We start from the raw sequence: 23,258 nt of genomic DNA, 5'->3' as shown, positions 1-23,258 counted from the left end.
CGGGCACTGCAGCGGCCGCTGCCTCAGGCACAGACCACAGACACAAGTGGCACTCTGCGTGGCAGTGAAAGCCTACACCCCCCCCCCTCCCCCCACAACCACCTCTAGGTGCCCGTGCCGTGGCAGCCTGTTGTCTGGTGGTAGTGTTGGTGGCACCTCTGTAACCTATGAACAACGGAAAAAATTAAGTGCAACACTCAAGATTCTTTTTAAATATATGCTGTAAACAAATAACAACAATTAAGTACATCAATATTACAGATTAATAACGACGATAGTTGAATTATAATCACCTTTTACACTCTGGGTCCCAGGATGCAGGAGTTCAGTCCATCTTCCAGCTAATTCTCCCACTCAGTCAAAAGCGCGAGATGGAACTGTCTTTCAGTAGCCGCCATCTGATCCACCCACTTCGGTATTTCACCATCGCTGGAATTGTTGCTGTGGAGCCACTGATATATCTCATGGAAGCTGTCTACTACAAGACATTGATTATAAGAAACAACAACAAAAAAAAGTCTGTGCTGAATTTGCCTGCAGCGAGGTATCGATTATACATAACAACGAGAAAGAAAGTTAATACCAGATGCAAATGATGTCTCCTGGCCATCGTTTTCGACACATATCCCTGCTGGATTCGCATCCTCAAATGGTTCAAATGGCTCTGAGCACTATGCGACTTAACTTCTGAGGTCAACAGTCGCCTAGAACTTAGAACTAATTAAACCTAACTAACCTAAGGACATCACACACATCCATGCCCGAGGCAGGATTCGAACCTGCGACCGTAGCGGTCGCTCGGCTCGAGACCGTAGCGCCTAGAACCGGACGGCCACTCCGGCCGGCGATTCGCATCTTCCTCTTGTTCCATAGCGACATCTACAACAATGGTGTACGAGGAGAAACATGTACAACAATTGTGTACTATGAAATACATGCCTAACGCAATATATTACAAATGTACTTACATTCTTGTCGCATTTCGGTCTCCAATAGCCATTCAAGGTCAATCAACTGCCGTTCTAATGCTGCAACAGCGAGATCAAAAATATTATAAGCACTTGTTACCATTTGAATACATGAAGAGCAGTTTTATGATCGTGTAAACTACCACACTGAATGTGGAGATCTACTTCCACGATGACAGCACAGCCTCTTCATTTTGCTGCTGTTGTTGGCTTTCACCATCTAATGGTGGAACAGCAGCAGAAATGTTACAAGCACTCGTTACGTTTTGAATACTTTATGATATGTTTCCTGAAAATGTAAACTATCATACACACAATTTTGAGATGTACTTCCATGATGGTAGCACAACCTCTTCGGCTTGCCAGTGACTTTCAGCTTCCAGCTCACGCTCTAATTCAGCCAGCTTTTCGGGTATGAATGCTGCAATGGCAAAAGGAAACAACCTTTATAACCACTTGTTACAAGAATGTATCACAATCTGGAAAAAATTTGAATACTTTGCTACGAAATTATATAACTGTCGCAGTTTGAATCATAATTTTTTTATAAACATTTCCATAGCAAATGCCCCATGTTCGGCCATTTCCTATCGCCACTGCCACTACTGGCTTACAATTTCATATTGATACTGCGAGAGTCACACGTACACAAGTACGTATTGTCAAAGACTGATGAATTTTGTGGTGGGGTTTGGGCTTTATATTCCTTCAGACTCCATCCTCTATTTTGCAGAGGACCAACAGTAACTCAGAATGCCATGCCAGCAAGTTATAACCTGCGTTCTTTTTCTTCAAGCAAGCTTCGTGCAGGTGGTTGAGAAATATAATGCTGCTGTGAACACAAAAAAATTTTGGGACAAACAGATAGAGAGAGCCATCAGAAACATCCTTTGTTTGCTGGCAACTGACTGCATGTGGCTGGAACATTTGACACATCTGCTATCTTTAGAGGCTGGCCGAGGTGGCCGAGCGGTTCTAGGCGCTACAGTCTGGAACCGCGCGACCGCTACGGTCGCAGCTTCGAATCCTGCCTCGGGCATGGATGTGAGTGATGTCCTTAGGTTAGTTAGGTTTAAGTAGTTCTAAGTTCTAGGGGACTGATAGCCTTAGAAGTTAAGTCCCATAGTGCTCAGAGCGATTTGAACTTTTTTTTTTTTTTGCTATCTTTAAAAAAGCGTCCATTATTCATTCTGGGACAAACAGATAGCGTGACACCAGCTGCATCCCTCGTAATACATGTCGTAGTTCATTAGGGCACAGCTGTGGGAGGAAGATGCTAACCTCTGAAAACAAATCTATTGTTCGCGGTAGATGCCAACCACTGCGCGGAGTGGCTCACACTACAGTCACCTGCCACTTCTCTTTGACTGCTGGCAGGCTTCTGCAGGGCCCCCTGTGGCGCTGCGTGGAAGCGGAGGGCAGGCCCCACTAACGACAGACTGCTGTCCGAGCAAGACCCCTCGCAAGACGGTAACAACCATGCAGCGTGCCTAGTGCAGCACATGGCAGAGTGACCACAGCATGCAATTCGATCGGAAGATCCCTGTCCCGTCCTCCGCACTGCATAATTCCACGATTTCCCGACCTCTGATCTTTGTTTTCGATTTCTACCACCTATCCTCATTTTATAAACAAATTGCATCAACAATTGCAGTAAATATTACGTCCTCTGAAGTGGCAATAGAATTTTATAGCGAAAATTGATTTTACCGCGAATATTCAGAAGTCCTGCAAAAATGCGAAATTCGCGCCAATAGCTTAGGTGGGGGAGGGGTAGGGGTGGGGAGGGGGATGGAGCAGGGATGCACGTGATGCCCGAGGAAAACACGTGACATCAACCAGTACTGGGGGTGGGTGGCTGTAATTAACTGAACAATTTAATTAATTTGGATATCAATTTGATATCAAACGTGTCCTCAGAACCCCCTTATCCTAGTACTCTTGAATAGATTTTCCGTTTATAAAGTAGCGTATTTGCCCTTAATTTGATGTACTATCTGCAGGCATTCATGTGGAAAATTAGATAACAATAGGTATAATCAGTAGTGCACGTGTAGTTTGAATATCTTATCCGGTTGCAATGACATCGAGAAGGTACAGTAAACTATAGACAGATATGTGGCTATAGATCGTCAGCCTCGCAGCTTTCGTGGTGTCGTTGCATGTTCCGATTCGTGGCTGCGACTGCAGAACTACGCAGTTGTCGCGCCACATCTTGCCCCAAGGATTTACTCAGAAGCATTAATCAGTGGACCTGGCTTAGCTTTATGCACTGCTACACTACTATACCGACCTAAATAGTGGTCGACATCCTCGCTTCGACCCGCGAGACAGGGTAAAATTTGTCATATCTCCTGCTCCACTATTAAATGCCAGGGAGTAACACAATTACTTGGGAAAAAAATTGTCACGTTTGATCAGTAAAGGGGAAAAGTACACTTCAAGCACTCACTACATCGCCTCCAAATGGTCTCTACCAACTCCTGCCGTTAATCATTTCCATAAACAAAAGTTCAAGGTCGAAGGAAAAAGAAAGACATGTCCAAAAGCAACACTTCCAGTATCCATGGGAACAAAACGGGTTTATTGTCTTCTATTTGACCTCGCCCCTGCAGCCGTATGAGTTGGCACTATGGTAAGACAGCAGATAAAGTAAAGTTGTACGGTAAATATGGCTGGGAGCCCAGACTGTGTCCCCTGCATTGGAAAGGTGTTTTCTATCCTTTGCACCCATAGGCACCTTACCATCGCATGTTGTTTAAGCGTAACTGTTAAGTGTAGGCGACTGCAATGAGTGTGTGTGTGTGTGTGCGTGCATAGCGCGGTGCCACATGTCTGGCGGATGATAACGAGAGGAGGGAGGTGGTGAAAGCCGGTGTTGGCACGTGGCCTTCTCCTCTCGAATAGCACCAATAGCTCCGCCGAGCTTAACGTCTGAGTCTGACTGACGGATGACCGACAGTGAGGCATGCCTCAACTTCGAGAGACACTGCAGATGGGCTTGGAACTCATTCCAGGACATCAGCACCGAGACTGGAGATCAGGGACACGGCGCCGCCACCCCGCATGACCCCTCAGCTGTGAAGGCAAAAGGAAAATTGGTAACAGCATGCGGGTTACCAAGGTGGCCACCCATCCAGGTACTGACCACGCTCTGTGGTGCTTGACTTCGGCGATGTGACAGGAAGCGGTGTACCCGCCGTGGCCCGGCTGTTGACAGACACTAGATTTGTACTGGAACGACGGCCGTTCAAATGTCTGGTGTTGCCGGACTCCATCTGATCTCCTACAGCGAAGTGGGCTGTTACTGTTAGTCCTCATTAGAAACAGATTAAAATAAAAAAGAAACATAGAACCATAAAAAAGTCAATGGCTTGACTGAAAAAGCAAATTAGTACAATTAGGACATCTGTGTTACCGATTCCTGTTCCCTCCAGACCAAAACAAATGTCCCACAGGGGACGGGGCGGTAAATACTGAAGTGCGGTTGCAGAGTGTTCTTACGTATGAGCATATACAAATGTTGGTTAAAAAATGTTATTGCTGATTTTGGCTCTCACGTAAGTCTCAGGAGATGATTTCCACACTTGGTGCATTAGTGCATTAGTACACTTCGACACTGACGCATTTGTTATAGTTCACTCAGACATAAGTACAGTTTATGCTAGGAAACAAGAACTAGGCGATTATTATACTAAAATCAGTTTTTCACGACACATTTCAATCACTATTTATTGACGTTGTTCTTTTCTTTCACATAGTGAAATTAGCACTGGTGAGACGGTTTACAGTTTTACTTTAATAATAATTTCACTCCGAGCCCCCAACAGCAGTAATGTAGGCTGCTATAAACGAAAATTATTCAAATAATTCGAGCAGAACCACAAGTCTCACTGTCCTCTCTGTTCTAACAGTTTTGGCGCGAAATCACAGTTCGCCACATGTTCACTTACGACGATGTATACCTCGTAATTCGTACTCACACAAATAATCGTAGCACTTCCAGTTCACCAAATATATGCTTGCACATTTGCACTATTAAACAATACTCTTTGACGAAATAAATCGGAGCGAAAAAGAATTCTCAAACGACTACATGGGCCACCCTCAAGTGGGGCTTGTTCGCCACCCACCCTCCAAAACGACTGACCAAAGACTGACGCCTGGCCAAGATGCCCCCTCGCTTATATAGGGTCGGATGTCCAACACCCTGGTTATTTGAGTACCAGTCTCACCAGTTAAGGTTACAAATTTTGATACTTATATCCCTCGACAGAAATAACTACACCATCGTAACCACGCTAAAACGTACATCTTACCTTACTGCGTTTCATTAATTTCTAGGATTATTCTATTTCCGTACATCAAGTTTTAGTTTTTGCAAAACCTCGCCTCTTAGCGCAGATTTGTTTGTTTACATCTGTGCTGCAAAGTTTTAACATGGAACTGCATATAGCACTGTTTTTAGTTGTAATCTATAGCGATCTACACATTGCACTGCTCAAAATCTTCATATCTATAATAATTAATTAATTATGGGCGATAAATGTTAATAATGGTTTGAAAACAATGAAAACCATTGCAAGTTACATGTGTAGTATAACTTAACGAGTTTAAAATACGTGTGATGCCACCCAAAATGTTATATAGTGCCGTTCTTTACGTCATGAATTTTCTATTGAATTTTATAAACAATTTTGCCTCAAACTTTGTTTACTGCTCTTTACCTACTTAATTATTTTTGAATCTTTACATATGAGTACGGCACTCGATCCGCTTGACGAAACGTTTTTAATGAATGCTCGCTCATCCCTGTAAGTTGTTATTTACTATTTTTATTAATGTTTCAGTATTCGTGATATTAACCGATTTTGAGGTTACTATAACTTTTGCGTCTCGTGACTTGAAATAGAGATCGATCTTTCAGAAGGTGCATATTGCTGACCACAATCCACTGCCGCATGACTCTTCACCGTATGTTACGTAGTTTTCGCGTAATGCGCGAAAAACCAAACAATGCCCCAAGCTGCGGGCCACGTGGCCGCCCGGCGGCGAAGACCATCCTACCAATCGCTGCAAATCTCGCGCGGGCGCGCCACGCGCTTCCGCGAATCTCGCGCCGTGTAGCGCGCTCGCTCTCCACAAAGCAATCCTTGCACACTAGAAATATTCATCTAGTAACGGGGTTTGTACCGTCACAGACAGAAAGGGAGCACAAACAAAAAGTTATTTGTTGCTCTTTGTAATGTCTGACTAGTACTATACAATCTCTATGCATTCTAAAAGCGTGCGTGGGCAGGCCTGTAAACGGTAAAGAAAGCAACTCACGAGACACTGGGGGTCAGGTGAAACTCCCAGTACGCTGCTGCACTTGCAGGACGTCCAGTAGCCGCTTCATGCAGAGTCAGCAGTACGCTAAGGGGAGTGAAGTCGTGGGGCAGCGGCGTGCACATATACAAATGGCGGCAGCATTGCGTACACAGCGTTAAAGGGATAGTTCACTGACAGGAGCTGTAATTTGTACTCAGGTCAGACAATGAATGCGGAATGGTGATTGGAGCTAGATGCGTGGAACAGTCCATTTAGTAAAGCGTTTAGGAAATTCGTTGTTCCGGGATCCACAGTGTCAAGAGCATGCCGATTACACCAGATTTACTTCTCACTGCGGAAAATCACCGAGAGCACCGGCATTTGCTTTGGGTTGTCAGTGCTGACAGACAAGCAACACTGCGTGAAATAACCGCACAAATCAGTGTGGGCGTGCGACGAACGTATCCGTGTGGTCAGTGTGGCCAAGTCTGGCGTTAATGGGCTGTCGCAGTGGACGACTGACGCGAGTGCTAACAGCGCGACATCACGTGCAGCGCCTCCCCTAGCCTCATGACCGTATCAGTTGGACCCTAGACGACTGCAAAATCGTGGACTGGTCAGGTGGGTCCTGTCTTCAGTTAGTCACAGCTGATGGTAGAGAGTGATGTGGCGCAGGCGCCAGGAAGACATGGACCCACGTTGTCAACAAGGAGATGTGCAAGCTGGTGGGGGATGGAAATGGTTGTGTTGAGCGACTTGGAGATTATTTGCAGCCATTCACGGACTTCATATTCCCAAACAACGATACCACGTCACCGGGCCACAATTGTTGACGATACGTTTGAAGAACATTCTGAATAATTCGAGCGAATGATTTAGCCACCCAGATAGCCCGCCATGCATCCCATCGGACATCTATGGGACCTAATCGAGAGAGTAGTTCATACAAAACATCTTGCACCAGACGGTTGTAGAGGCAGTATGGCTCAACATCTCTGCAGGGGACTCCCTGCGACTTGTTGTGTACACGCCGTGCCGAGTTGCTGCACTAGCCCGGGCGAAAGGAGGCCAAATACGATACGGGGAGCCACCGCACGACTTTTGTCTCCTCCCTGTAGAGTACAGTGGATGAGCACATCCAGAGACCAGATATGTTATGACCCAACAGGACACAGAGTTAGGAGACCTTACTGGTACTGAAAAACTAAGCATTACTCTCAAATACTTTTAGAAGGAACACTTGAGTAAGCGAGTGTGATTTCCCAGAGTTGAAAAACAGAGGGAGCTGAACAGTAGTAACGTAAGTTGTTAAAAAGTAATTTGATTTGAAGAAAGAAGAAGTTAAGCTCGCCCGAAAAAAAATATAGTAGGGTACATGTGCAGAGTTAATTTTAGAATCTTGCTATGGTTTTCCTAAAGCGTGGCACTTTGTTGTTACGACTGAGGAGAGGCCCTCCAATATCTGTTAGCGATTCAGCATTTGAGCTTCACGATAAACCAAGATGGCCAGATTAAACTCCTGGTTCGATCTAGACCCATATCTGCAATCACACTCAAGCAGTACCTGGCGCCCGCATTTGTTTCCATCTTGTGGACATAGTGTTTAACACTCAAATCGCTTGACACCAGCACATTATCATACACTACCTAGTAATCAAATGGTCTAAAGAAACCCAGAAGACATCTGCCTCAAACTGTCCTGTCTGCTACAAAGTATTAATTGCAAACGCAGGGAAGGGAATAAGAGATTCTCATTAATGAAATAATTCTATTTTTGTGTGTGATGGAAAAATTTTAATTGTTTTGGCCGCACACTTCAAAGTAGGCTATTAAGTTTTCCTGCATAGGGTAAATTTCGTCAATTTGACTGTATCCCATAACAGGTAAGATTTATGAATGTAAACGCAAGTATGATTTACTTAAATTAAGTTATACAGCTAATACAACTTGGTCATTTCGTTTTTATTGAATTGCAAATGCATAATTAAGTGACTAATCTGTGTTAAAGTGTCTGATTATTATTTGTCTCATGCAAAGACATTATTTATAATGATCTCATATAATTAGTGTACAGAGCTTCATAAGAGGGCTATCATAATAGATTCACGACTATGTTAAATTAACTTTCAAATACGGCGCTAATAAATTGTTCAGAACTTATTCGTCCCCGTGGGATTACACGGTATCACTGCAACTCAGGAAATGCCTAAGAAGTACTTTCCGTGTTTTCCGACAGATGGTTGTCGACTGCTGGACGTTATGGGTGTCACTGGTGCTGGGAGCCACGGCAGTGTTCATCCTCTGGTGGCGCCGCTGCGTCGGTGTCTTCGCCCATCGCAGAGTTCCATACGTGACGCCTTTGCCAGTAGTGGGCAACATGCTGGACGTGGTGTTCTGCAGGAAGTCCATGCCTGACATTCTCAATGAACTCTATCAGAAGTTGGACCCACACCCCTATGCAGGTCTCTTCTCGTTTACGATCCCTGTCCTACTGATTAGAGATCCCGAATTGATACGTTCCATCACTGTCAAGGATTTTGACCACTTTACTGACCATATGAATTTCATCAATGCAGAAAAGAGCAATCCACTCTCACAGAAGATGCTTGTCGCATTGAAAGGTAAGTATTGACTACCCTTATTTTCTCTACGTGGCATATAGTATCAATTTTACCTCGGACGGAAAGTTCCAATAAATTACGTCCCAGCAGTTAAATGTTTTTGTTTGTTTTTAGTAAGAAAAAAGGAAAAAAAGAAAATAAGCAATAAAAAAATCAAAGCTGGAATATCAAAAATTATGAAAATGATATATTGCCACTCACTGTATAGATGACATGTTGAGTTGCAGATAGGCACAACAAAAAGACTGTAAAAGACTGAGCTTTCAGCCAAAGCTTTCTACAGAAAAGAAAACACACGTACGTTCACACAAGCAGGCACATCTCATCCACACGTGACCCCTACCTCGAACCCAGCCGCTCTGTCCAGAATGCGCTACTGGTTGTACCTGTTGCTGCCTGCAACTAATACTTCAAACTAATGGCAAGCAAGTTAATTTCCTTCTATTGAAGTACTTGGTGACAATTGATGAAAGAGGAAACTAGGCAACAAACAGAAAACCTTCTCCTTGTAATTTAGATGGCTGGGGTGCACACATCAAGTAAATAGAAACTCATGAGACCAGTGAAGATAAATGGTACCTATCCTGTTGCACTGAGTATCGTGTATCACCATTCAGTTTGAAAAGGGGCCTCAAGATGACACTAACGTAGTGTCAAAACTGGTCGTGTAATTAATATATTTTATAAATTGTACAGCTGTTGGTATTTCTTATTTCTGCAATTTTATGGACTGACTAGAGCGGCTGAGAGATAATGGCTATGTCTTCGCGAGATGTTTTTGCATTTCTGAAGAAGGATTTGGGTGAGATCTCAGTGTGTAAATAGTCTTTTTGTCGTGCCTGTCTGCAACTCAACATATGAACTTGACACCGAATAGCAATCTACTCTTTTCACAATTTTTTGCTAATAAAGAGTTAACCAACTCTCAGATAATTATGAATTTTTTGTCGCCATTATCAAATGGGTTCCAACAACATATTGTCACGTTGTAACCACAGTCAAGTTCAAATACGAAAGCAGGATTGACAATGAAGGACACTTAGCATTGAAAGCGGATTTGTTGCGCACATCAATGGTCAGACAGAACTGTCTCCTGGACACAAAGTTTTTCTCTTTATACAAATGTCGAGTATTGGATTATACGCATGCAACGAAAACATATGAAATTTCGAGAACCTTCTAGGAATGACAAACAGTAAATAAATATTAGGTGGTGACTGGATTTTAACTGGCAAGCCGTAGCACGCCAGACAGCAACGCTAACCGATACTCCGCATTGCGTGCACGACTGCTTGTAGCTTTGTTTCGTGGCCTGGGGAAACAGTGACCCATTGTTTCAGAAGTTCCCACTGAAGCCGACTACAGCAACCTGGATACTGGGCTTGTCATTGGTACTCTTCATGGTAGCGCTGGATGATCCACGGATTTGGCTCGTGTCACATCCCAAGGACTATGGTGAGCATAGACGGTAGCCCATCTCACTGAGGTTTCGTGTTCATCGAGCAGACCTTTAATAATGAGAAACTCATACCGTCGATAAGATCTTCAGCAATGAACTGGAGCTTCATACAGCGGACGTGTAAGACGTCGCTGCACTTTCTGTTCTTCATGAGGGGTCATAATACTCGATTTCGTGTGTGACGTCCAGCAAACTATGAAGGATATGATACGACCTGAAGTAGCACTCTAGTAACTTTTGCAATAACAACACTTTCTGCATAGGCGTAAAACTCCATAACATGTCACTGGCCTGTGTTTGGCGCTATAGCGCTCTCAGTCCATTCCCTGGGTGTCCAGGAACCGTATGAGAGTCGCTGTCCTACTTTTTCGGCCCTGGTGACGGGGTGTTTCACGTAGGCATTTGAATATTAGCTGACTGAAGCAGAAACATTGAGTCCATTATCGTTTAAGTCTCACGAATGTGGAGCAGAAAGAATGGTGTCAAGTCCATAGTGTTTTGCTTCACTGTGTTAAACGCGAATATCACGGTGAATAATATTGTATCACAGTATCTCTGTTTGACATCAACGTACGTTGAGAGTATATCTTCCAACATCTTATTAAAGCATTCAGTGAGGCAGTCCAGCAGGTAGGCAGTTGTCAACCTGAGAGTGATGTCGCAACGCGAAATTACTTTGAAACTAGTATTGACTCGAAAATGTTGCCGAGATCAGAGTTTATCGCAAGGAAGCTACGTGCTTCAAAATGCTGTTTTCTACAAAGAATCTTGCTATTTACGGAGCTTAGGCAGTCTGCACAGCATTGGTGAAAGCTTACCGGGTGAGGCAGTCAGCGTGCACCATTATTCTTCGATTCCTTTCTGTCGACTTTGGGAGCGCCCCAAGAGGTAATCAGGCAGAATTGGTGTCAGATGTCCCAAGGGCAACTGCGACATGTGCTTCCGTCACTGGCACTCCTTACAGTGACGTGGGACGAAGAGCAACCAATTCTGACTCATGATTCCCGTTACAGAGCGTTTTGTTTGTTAATTGGAATTCTCCTTTGGTAGGCGCCTCCCTGCTCAAGGCTTCTATGGTTTTCAGGAGTGCTGGATCTTCCCTCTTTTCAGCAGAAACGTCGTTTGATATAGTGATGCCTAATATTTCATCCACATTGCTGAGTCGTGCTAAAGGTTTCCTTGAAAGGTAGTCAACGTCCTTGCTTTGCAGCCACTCTGACTTCGTGCTCCTGAAGCCTCAGTATCTATTTTGCTACCAGACTACATAGATCCCTTGGGTTAGTTAACAAGTATACAGAATGATGATCTGTCACAATGCTCTATGGTTTGCCAAATAAATATGACCGGACATTGACGATGGCCAAAACAAATGTAAGGTTATATTTCTTGGTAGAAGAGTAGATCATCTTGGGCTTGGAGAGTACTCTGAAAGCATAAGCTACCACGTTTTCAGCACCTTCCTGAATTTGCATCCTAACTGCATCCATCCCATAACTGCTAGCATCAGTGTGAAGTTCTGTATTGTCATTCTCTTCGTACAGTGCTAGAACTGGAGAAGTTAGTGCCTTTTTAAGAACACGGAAAAATCTCTCTTGCACTTCTTTCCAGGAAAATTTGGCGTCTCCCTATAGTACTTCTTGGAATGGATATCCCTCAGCACAGGAGTCCTTTATGAATCACCAGTAGTTCGACCACATTTCGAGAAAACCAAGGAGTCAGAGAATATGGTTGCCCTTATTTTCTGTGGATCACGATAGTCTCCAATGCTAGTCACTAGCTGCCTCAAGTTTTTCATTTCTTGGGTGACAGAGAGGCACTTCTTTGGATTCAGTTGGAGGCTTCGGGTTGATCACACTTTAACACAACTGTCAGGTGGCTTAGATGTGTTTCAAATGTCTTTGGAACAACGATGTTGTAATACAGAAAACAAAGACAAATCGTCTATTTGAAGTGTTGAAGCAAGCTGTTTGTCATGTTCTCAAAGGTGGCTGAAGCATTACATAGTTCAGATGGCATAACTTTGAATCACAGAGACAGTCAGGTGTTTTGGAGGTACCCTTGTAACACGCCCAGGAGTACGAATTGGTGGGGGGGAGGGGGGTTCCTTATACTGACTTCTCGTTGCTTGACCGTGCGCCCTGTCCACACCACGTACCTGGTAATCCCGCGGCGGTCGTATTGTTCTGCTCCACACTGCTGCTGGCTTGCCTGAAATTATCTGTCGAAATATGCGAGCGGGTTTAGGGGAGCCACTCAATGTTAAGACACAACACTGTTCGACGTCTGGTATGAACAACTATATTCTGAGACGATTAGAGGAAAATCGCAGGTTGCACTGTTTACATACCAGTTCAGAAGTGTTATCCTAGTTAACGGATGATTAACAGTCCACAAAACATGATTTAGACGAGCGCACTGCGGCGCGGCACGTTACTCTTTTACCGCCCTGCCAGTGTCCAGCAATGTTCATATGTCTAGCTAAAAGCTGTAGTAGAAAATACTAGACCACTACTGTCTATTGCAGGTCGCAACATACATAGAATTGTCCGGTAAACGGGATGTGGCTAGTACTGAAATAAAAGTTTTAACTTGGCAATGTAAATTTTCAGGTGTATTTTTACGATAAAGATCACAGTTAATACTGCCAAGTCCGTACTAAGTGGCTACACAATGTAAAGTTCCCACGCACACCACAATCACACACGTAGCCAGTCTATGGTATTTACACCCGTTACCGAAGTTAATAGAGTTCACTAGATCGTTTGGTTATGAAAATGCTCGCTCAAATGTTGTGCACTCTGCTCTACACGTAATACCTGTTCCAGTCTTAGATCGCACAACACGCCACGTGGTTTTAACTAACAGTCAAAAGCAATAATTTTGATATTCCGTCCGAAATTCCACACGACTTCCACTATACCGTTCACTTAAATACGCTTTGTACTACTTCGCGAACTCGTAATTAACATTTTTCCGCGATGTTACAGTACTTTCGTCGGAGCTGCTTTCAATGACATGTTACTAGTTCGAACACTCAGCCCCGACTGACTCCTAGATCACACCAGAGGCTTTGTTCCCGGCATAGATTGGCGCGAGCCTGCATTTTTCTGATTGGCTGATATCACAAACAGCAAATCAGGTTTCAGTATTTTTCCGCGCTAACCCGCGCTTTACTTCAATGACCAATCATAGTAAAACTTTTCTGTCTATAGCAATTGCTAAATAAATAAATTTAGAAAAGTATCAAATATAAAATTACTCTTTCTGAAATTACCGATTAATTTGTGTTCTACTCACGATTTATTAGTACCATAAACTGACTGCACATTTAATTAAAGTAAATCCCCTGTATAGTTTAACTGGTACTGCGTGAATAAACAAAACAATTTTCATTTACTTCTGTTCTTCTTCGCTCATACAACACTCACACTGTTAATTACTACACATATAAAACAATTATAATTATGAAAATACATAACTTTACAACATTGTTTTGACTGCGACAGCTAGCACTGTCCGTCAACTGCTGACCTCTGCCGCCTACTAGTACAACTACGCGCAGCTCTGTAACTCGGGTCCATGTCAGCTGGTGACATCTGTCGATGACTGATGCCTATAACGATATCGTCCTTACAAGTGACAGGAGCGATGCGAAGGCGCTACGCCTCGGTACACGTAACCGACACGACGCGGGTGATTGTTGATGATGCGGAAGCCGAATGATAGAATGAAAGTTCTTACGCTCCTCACACATACAGATACCTGGTAATAGTCCTCCTTGTCACTAGTAATGATGTAACACTGTTCGTAAAGTTAATTTTTCAGTTCTCAGTTCTCACTTGTACGAGTGTGCGCGTAACCGTCGCGGCGTGGCTGATTGTTGATAATGCGGAAACGCGATGATCGAACGCACGTCCTCACGCTTGCTACAAGACACCGGCACTTGACTGCACTCTTTTATGGTGACTAATTTCTACTGATTCACATCAGTTCATTCTGGGAGACCGAACACGGCGCCGATGATCGATGCTGTGCGACACGCAACGAGAGGAAACACAAATACGTTATTAACGCCACTGCTCATTTTTTTGATTACTTCTTGACGCACTTTCCTCTGAACCATTTCCATATTTCATCACTTTACTGTACATCTACATCTACATCCGTACTCTGCAAGCCACCTGACGGTGTGTGGCGGAGGGTACCTTGAGTACCTCTGTCGGTTCTCCCTTCTATTCCTCGGTGAAGGTATGTTCTCGAAACTTCAACAAAAGCCCGTACCGAGCTACTGAGCGTCTCTCCTGCAGAGTCTTCCACTGCCATTTATCTATCATCTCCGTAACGCTTTCGCGATTACTAAATGATCCTGTAACGAAGCGCGCTGCTCTCCGTTGGATCTTCTCTATCTCTTCTATCAACCCTATCTGGTACGGATCCCACACTGCTGAGCAGTATTCAAGCAGTGGGCGAACAAGCGTTCTGTAACCTACTTCCTTTGTTTTCGGACTGCATTTCCTTAGGATTCTTCCAATGAATCTCAGTCTGGCATCTGCTTTACCGGCGATCAACTTTATATGATCATTCCATTTTAAATCACTCCTAATGCGTACTCCCAGATAATTTATGGAATTAACTGCTTCCATTTGCTGACCTGCTATTTTGTAGCTAAATGATAAGGGATCTATCTTTCTATGTATTCGCAGCACATTACACTTGTCTACATTGAGATTCAATTGCCATTCCCTGCACCATGCGTCAATTCGCTGCAGATCCTCTTGCATTTCAGTTCGATTTTCCATTGTTACAACCTCTCGATATACTACAGCATCATCCGCAAAAAGCCTCAGTGAACTTCCGATGTCATCAACAAGGTCATTTATGTATATTGTGAATAGCAACGGTCCTACGACACTGCCCTGCGGCACACCTGAAATCACTCTGTAACAGCACTTGCAGCAACTCTTCAACCTGAATACTAAAAAGCCTCTCACATGCAGAGCTACGCACTACACAACATAACAGTTCCGTGTCCTGCGCTTGACTCACTACAGACACGGCTGCCCGTAAAGATACTCCACAGCTAAGCCAGCGATAAGACAATATGCTTACACCCTTTTCCCAGTCAGCCTTGTTAAGTCTTGATTTACCAGCAGCCTTTCTGCGTTACCTTAGTTGAGAACTACTTTGGTCTTTTCAAGCAGTCTATTGTATCACCAGTGCATGGCAGTGCATAGACTTGTGATTTCGTTCGGTCATCAGTAGCCAATGCAGAAATGCCACGCCATGTGCTGTCCTTATTCTCCACAACAACCACTGGAGAGGATCAAAGACTCTCTGGAGGTTCAGTGATTTTGTCCTCCAACATCACCTCCACTAGCTCCCAAATCTCCGCTGTTAAGCTGGAGACGCCCTATATAAGCACTGGATAATTAGTAGATGAGACCAAGTGTTGATACTGTGTTTTACCAGGACCACGTGATCTGTCTTTTCTCCACTCCAGGTTCAAAAACATCCAAAAACTTGTGAAGAACGGCAAACATTCGCCGATGTTTTTCCTCAGACTGGCCAGATCCCAGTTCGACAGCAACTTCCTCCAGTGTGTCGTCTTTAGTTACAGTGGAGTATGCTTTTTCATAGATACCACTGAGCTGCCCATCTGAGAATAGTTTGGTTGCTGCCATGCATGTTTGTTTAAGGGTGAGCTGCAACTACTCAAGAGAATTAGTGACCCAAAAATTCTTGACCACCTGGAGTGCTTTTAATACTGTGGATAAAATTCTTCATATCTGTAGTTCATTTACATAATTGATATGTGGGACAGTTACTCTGAATTAGCTCTGTGTGACTGTAACATCTCAATCCCGTCACGCAGTCGTTTAACTTTAATAGAAATCTGTTTCCGTAGTAATGCTAAATAACAACCTCTGTTCTCCTTAAAACTGTAACGTAATATGTTAGCTCTAAGTTACGATTTGTTCATTTGTTTATTAAATAAATAATTAATGAGAAAGTCATGTGACCTGTGCAGTAGTGACACCTAGCAGTTAGGTCAGTCGCTTCTGCATGACAGTACAATATATTTCCCCACAGAGTGAGCATCTACACTACTACCATACATATGGTACTTACAATTTAAAATTTATATGACTAAGCTTCTTTTGGCTCATTTTTGTAAGTGTACCATTTTTACAGTGACCATTCTACATGACATAACAAACTGTGTACTATGTTATTTGAATATTTTGTTTATGTTCAAACTGATTTCTGTTGCTTTCAGTTTGTAATTTTCGTATTTTTGTGGGAAATTTGGCCTATGTATATTACAAGTCTAAAGACAGTTACTAAAAACCGAAATTAATTACCTGATGTATTGAATAATTCTTTGTTATTCATAACATGAAGAAATACATAGTGGCTATAATTAAACATTCCCTAATTGAGCAACTTGAGCCACTATGTAACTTAACAGTTACTGAACAAACCAGAAAGGAACTATTCTGCACCATAAAAGGTAATACTAAGTGTGGTATCTAACATGATACACTTGCGCTGCTATTCATATGGGAAAAACGTTTGAGGTAATAATGGATCACAGAAAATGCCATATATACTTTCACCAATCAAATTTTGAATGATCTGAATAACCGAACACCACCCATTGGGATTTTTTGTGATCTCCCAAAGGCTTTTGATTGTGTAAATCATGAAATTCTGCTAGACAAGCTCAAGTATTGTGGCATGAGTGGGACAGTGCACAAATGGTTTAATTCATACCTAACTGGAAGAGTGCAGAAAGTTTAAATAAGCAGTTCTCATAATATGCAGAGATCAGCATATTCCTCAAACTGGGGAACTATCAAGAATGGGGTTCCACAAGGGTCAGTCTTGGGTCCTTTGTTGTTCTTAATATATATTAATGACTTGCCATTCTATATTCATGAAGAGGCAAAGTTAGTTCTCTTTGCTGATGATACAAGTATAGTAATCACACCTGATAAACAAGAATTAACTGATGAAATTGTCAATAATGTCTTTCAGAAAATTACTAAGTGGTTCCTTGTAAACGGACTCTCACTGAATTTTGATAAGACACAGTACATACAGTTCCGTACAGTGAATGGTATGACGCCATTAATAAATATAGACCTTAATCAGAAGCATATAGCTAAGGTAGAATATTCCAAATTTTTAGGTGTGTCCATTGATGAGAGATTAAATTGGAAGAAACACATAGATGATCTGCTGAAATGTTTGAGTTCAGCTACTTATGCAATAAGGGTCATTACAAATTTTGGTGATAAACATCTTAGTAAATTAGCTTACTACGCCTATTTTCACTCATTGCTTTAATATGGCATCATATTTTGGGGTAATTCATCACTGAGGAATAAAGTATTTATTGCACAAAAGCGTGTAATCAGAATAATAGCTGGAGTCCACCCAAGATCATCCTGCAGACATTTATTTAAGGATCTAGGGATATTCATAGTAGCTTCTCAGTATATATAGTCTCTTATGAAATTTGTTATTAACAACCAAACCCAATTCAAAAGTAATAGCAGTGTGCATAACTACAATACTAGGAGAAAGGATGATCTTCACTATTCAAGATTAAATCTAACTTTGGCACAGAAAGGGGTGAATTATACTGGCACTAAAGTCTTTGGTCACTTACCAAATAGTATCAAAAGTCTGACAGATAACCAACAAGTATTTAAGAAGAAATTAAAAGAATTTCTGAATAACAACTCCTTTTACTCCATAGAGGAATTTTTAGATATAAATTAAGAAAAACAAAAAAATATTAAAAAAAATAAAAAAATAAAAAACACAAAAAAATAAAAAAGTTGTTATATTAACTTAAGTATGTTGTTAAATTAACTTAATTATGTCATGCATTGGAAAATTTGACTCGTTCCACATCATTACGAAATATCGTATTCATGATCCATGGAACTAGTATTAATCTAATCTAATCTAATCTAATCTCACACAGTATTGAAGTTGTTATTGGGATTAAAGAATCCATCGAATAGACTTATATGATGGCCACAAAAGTTAAAAAAGTTTCATTTTGAAGTAATTCATAAACCAAGCAAGAAACACAGTAATGCAAATGACCTCAGTAATAGAATGGATGGTAGGCCATAACACTGCAGAGTGGCAAAGAGCACAAGCTGCTGATATATTTTGAAAACTATTTCTAATGCAACCACAATTTGTCACACCTAATGAGATGTTCCACAAGATGAGAAACTTTGGGTCACACATTGTGTTTTCTATCATGCTGCGAGAAGTGTAAAACAATGATATGATCATGTGTTATCAAGTCACTAAAAGTGTAAAACCGTGGACCAAAGAGAAGGTGAACATTACTGGTGGTGTGTGCCTAGAGAAGATGTAGAACAGTATGTTAAAAACTGTATGTCATGTGCAGAATGAACCAGTAAACGTTTTGTAATGATCGGGATGTATATTACAGGACGTTTTAGCCAGACACCAGTTGGGAACTGTTATAGATCGTTTCTCATGCTATGTGTGGATGGTCGTTATACAGAATTAGCAAGCGGTAACTAATTCATCAGTCGAAGACATACCTACAGATAACCCATTGAGAGGGAATTTAAAGAGATTCTGACTTTGATCGGTGGAAAACCAATGTAGTACAATCTGTCGACAATTTTCTAAGGGTATAGAGAAGATCCGAGAGGCCATTAAAGATACCTGAACAGAGATGCATGACGGGTAGCGACAACCACAGACTTCCGGCACTGCATGGGATTCTAACAATGCAAAAATATATCAGTCGTTCTGTGCATATAATATGACACAGATCACAGTGTTCTGTCACTGACAAATTTTTATACGTTTATACTGATGGGGAAGAAGCTCCTTAAGCGCCGCAAGTCACGACCATTGTCGCCAGACAGAAGTACAGTACATCCCGTGGTGTTCATAAGATGATTTCGTGGTGTCCTACTTCATCCGTGGAGCGTATAGCAAAAGCTAAGCTACGTAGCTGGATATATCCAGGGGGATGCAATCCTCTGGGCTACTGGCATGATGGACATTTTCCAGGCTTCTGAAGATTCTGAGAGAGCGTTTTTGTCGAAGTACTGATCTAGAGGTATACAAGAGCGCTTAGGCGCTTAGAAAAAGAAAGTTTTTAATGTGGACGTGTTCTCTTACAAGAATGGTAGTCTCTGATGCTACTTTCAGAAGTACTTAAAAAAGGCTTGGTAAAGGGATTAGCCAATTACTCATAAGATATTCCGAGCATCTTGAAGTCGAAATTACCGCGCAGGATACGCTACAAACTCATTCATGCAAATGACAAAAACGTGGATGAATTTATGTTCGTACTCAGTTCAGTCGATTTCGTCCAGGAGGTTTTCGAGTCATGTTGTGGACAAGGAAACTGTAATACACACTTCAAAAAATTTTTGCATCTCCTCGGTTCCGAGAGTTGCGGAACCTGTACAGAAAACTGGAACAGAGATCAACATAAACATCGTTTCCGCCCTTTTTATTGCACATGAAAACAACACATTGCCTGCATTGCATGTTGTACCACCATACAGCGAGACCTTCAGAGGTAGTGGTCCAGATTGCTGTACACACCCACCCATAATACCCTCTAGCACGTCCTCTTGCATTGATGCATGCCTGTATTCGTCGTGGCGTACCATCTACAAGTTCATCAAGGCAATGTTGGTACAGATTATCCCGTTCCTCAACGGAGGTTCGGCGTAGGTTGCTCAGAGTGGTTGGTGGGTCACGTCGTCCATAAACAGCCCTTTCCAATCTGTCCTACGCATCTTCGATAGGGTTCATGTCTGGAGAACATGTTGGCCACTCTAGTCGAGTGGTGTCGTTATCCTGAAGGAAGTCGTTGACAAGATGTGCACGATGTGGAGGCGAATTGTCGTCCATGAAGACGAATGCCTCGCTAATATGGTTGCACTATCGGTCGGAGGATGGCATTCACGCATCGTACAGCCATTACGGGGCCTTCCACGACCACCAGCGGCGTACGTCGGTCCCACATAATGCCACTCAAAACAGGAGGGAACCTCCACCTTGCTGCACTCGCTGGACAGTGTGTCGAAGGCGTTCAGCCTGACCGGGTTGCCTCCAAACACGTCTCCGATGATTGGTGTGTGTGATGTCCTTAGGTTAGTTAGTTTTAAGTAGTTCTAACTTTAGGGGACTGATGACATAAGCTTTTAAGTCCCATAGTGCTCAGAGCCATTTGAACCATTTGAATGTAGGTAGCGGTCATTCACCACAGTAGTAGTCCTTGGGTGGCCTGAGCGAGGTATGTGATCGACAGTTCTTCTTTCTCTGTATTTCCTCAATGTCCAAACAACATCGCTTTGGTTCACTCTGACATGCCTGGACACTTCCCTTGTTGAGAGCCGTTCTTGGCACAAATCGCTGCTGCAGACGCAGTGTGATGCACCAGAGCCGTGTGCCGAATACGATCGTCTTCACTCTCTGTAGGGCCACACAGTCGTCTGCAGCCCTGTCTTCTTGCGACAGTGCATTCTCGTGACCACCGCTGCCAGCAGTGTTATGTACATTTGTTATATTTCTGCCAAGTCTTATTGCAGTACCACAGACCGAACTTCCAGCATGTCATAGGCCAATAATCACACAACATCGTCCAAACTCGGTAACTTGCTGATAATGGCTCTCTTGACTAACAGCAGCTTACTACGTCCAGGTAGCTGCGCTCACAACCGTTACAGCGTGTACCTAAAGCAAACCTGACTTGTATTCTCACAGTGGCGCCACTAGCGGCACTCTTACGCGACTAGTGCGGAACTGGAAGAGATATCGTCTTTCAGGTTGCGAGTTAACGGGCCAGTTGTGGCGCCCTGAAAATATTCAGAGTCCAGAGTCGGCGGCCACCCGGCAAGCCGCGGCTCGTCAGCAGCCGCGAGATGCCGCACAACGGCCGGACCGCGTGGCTGGCAGTTCCACGGTGACGCTGTGTCGATGAAGGAGGCATGCCGGGAGGGCCAAAGATGGTGGGCTTTGTGAAACCATCATGGCAGACATTTCACAGTCCATACAGAAATTAGTAGTAGTCAGAGGAATCATGATACCTCAAAAAGAAACATGTACATTACCATTATGTGCTCGACGATTCTGATGGTGTAATCAGATTTTCAATACTTTATTAGTTTAAAGTGTAGTATCTGACTGTAAATTCCACGAGTAACACCCAGTAACGAATTTCCGAAATCTAAACTGTTCATCCAAATTTGTCGATTGGCGTGTCCTTAGAAGGCTATTAACGTAAACCTAAATTGGTATGAATTACAGGCATGTAACTTGAATAGTACATGAGTTATTGGAGGCCAAAGTGGTCAATTACTATTAATCTCGTCAGGTCATAAGTACTCCACAGTTGCACAAAAAAACGGTAGCAGCATGCTTATAAATATACTTATTCATCTGTGTCTTTGTTTATATCCGATATATATACTATTCATGAAGAAACGGGTCAATTTTTTACTGTGTTTTAGAATGAACAGAGACATTAGGTTACTGGCTTACTTCTGTTCTATTCCACTGAGATATTATTATTAAATTTGTTTATGTATTTAATAATGTGTGTTTGAGCGTGTTTATGGTCCAGCTGTAGGAATATTTATTTAATTTCAAGTTATTATAATTTCAATATTTCGAATGTGTTTCATTATGTTTGTGAGTGTGCATTGGCTTGAAGACAGGGCGGGAGCGCTCTAGCCAATCACAGCGACTGTTACAAAGCGGACACGAGGGAGTTCTGGACAGTATGGCGCTATGAACGAGAGCCGCAGGAAAAACTTTGAGAGCGGAACACTTTGTGCTTGGTCGCGCGGAGGGAAATACCGGGTGATCAAAGAGTCAGTATAAATTTGATAACTTAATAAACCATGGAATAATGTAGATAGATAGGTAAAAATTGACACACATGCTTGGAATGACATGGGGTTGTATTAGAACCAAAAAAAAAACCATATTGCTGGACGGGTGAAAGATCTCTTGCGCGCGTCGTTTGGTGATGATCGTGTGCTCAGCCGCAACTTTCGTCATACTTTTCCTCCCAGGTCCCCAGACCTCAGTCCGTGCAATTACTGGTTTTGGGGTTACCTGAAGTCTTAAGTGTATCGTGATCGACCGACATCTCTAGGGATGCTGAAAGACAACATCCGACGCCAATGCCTCACCGTAACCCCGGACATGCTTTACAGTGCTGTTCACAACATTATTCCTCGACTACAGCCAGTGTTGAATAATGATAGTGGACATATTGAGCATTTCCTGTAAAGAACATCATCTTTGCTTTGTCTTACTTTGTTATGCTAATTATTGCTATTCTAATCAGATGAAGCGCCATCTGTCGGACATTTCTTGATCGTTTGTATTTTTTTGGTTCTAATAAAACCTCATGTCATTCCAAGCATGTGTGTCAATTTTTACCTCTCTATCTACATTATTCCGCGATTTATTCAGTTTTCAAATTTATACTGACTTTTTGATCACCCGGTATTTCGGAGTGCCGACTTGTGCTCTTGCGTGATTTCCGTGGCTTCTGCAGTGAAGTCATAGTATGCGTTTAGAAGTGAATATGTATCGAGCTATGTTGTTCATAACTAATTTAGTGAAGTAGGAATCTATTGTTTCCCTGTTATTCAACTTATATTTTATGTAATTGCTGGATCATCGACACCAATAAGTGTTTTGCAGTAATAAAAGGCATTCTTATACGTACTTCTGCTATGGTACCTATCATTTAAAGTCATTAAAATAGTACCTGCAGAATTTATTTATTTGCAATCTTTCATTTATAAATTTCTATGTAACATTCAAAATTCGCAATTATTGCGTGATAGGAACCTTCGACCA

The 23,258-nt window shown here is 42.5% G+C and overlaps 1 protein-coding gene across 2 annotated transcripts in view; it reads left to right on the top strand.

The window, feature by feature from the left end:
* The window catches only part of LOC126458628 (cytochrome P450 9e2-like), a 161,040-nt gene that overhangs the window by 93,432 nt on the left and 44,350 nt on the right, over positions 1 to 23,258 (top strand). For both annotated transcript variants that reach the window (XM_050095797.1, XM_050095796.1), the window contains one exon: positions 8,515 to 8,899. In XM_050095797.1, coding sequence (XP_049951754.1) covers positions 8,515 to 8,899 — 385 coding nt within the window. The remainder of the gene's footprint in view (positions 1 to 8,514; positions 8,900 to 23,258) is intronic.

Source organism: Schistocerca serialis, chromosome 2 (genome assembly GCF_023864345.2).
Source record: "Schistocerca serialis cubense isolate TAMUIC-IGC-003099 chromosome 2, iqSchSeri2.2, whole genome shotgun sequence".
Lineage (NCBI taxonomy): Eukaryota > Metazoa > Arthropoda > Insecta > Orthoptera > Acrididae > Schistocerca > Schistocerca serialis.
Note: the sequence above shows the minus strand (reverse complement) of the source record. Positions and strands in the feature narration are given on the sequence as shown.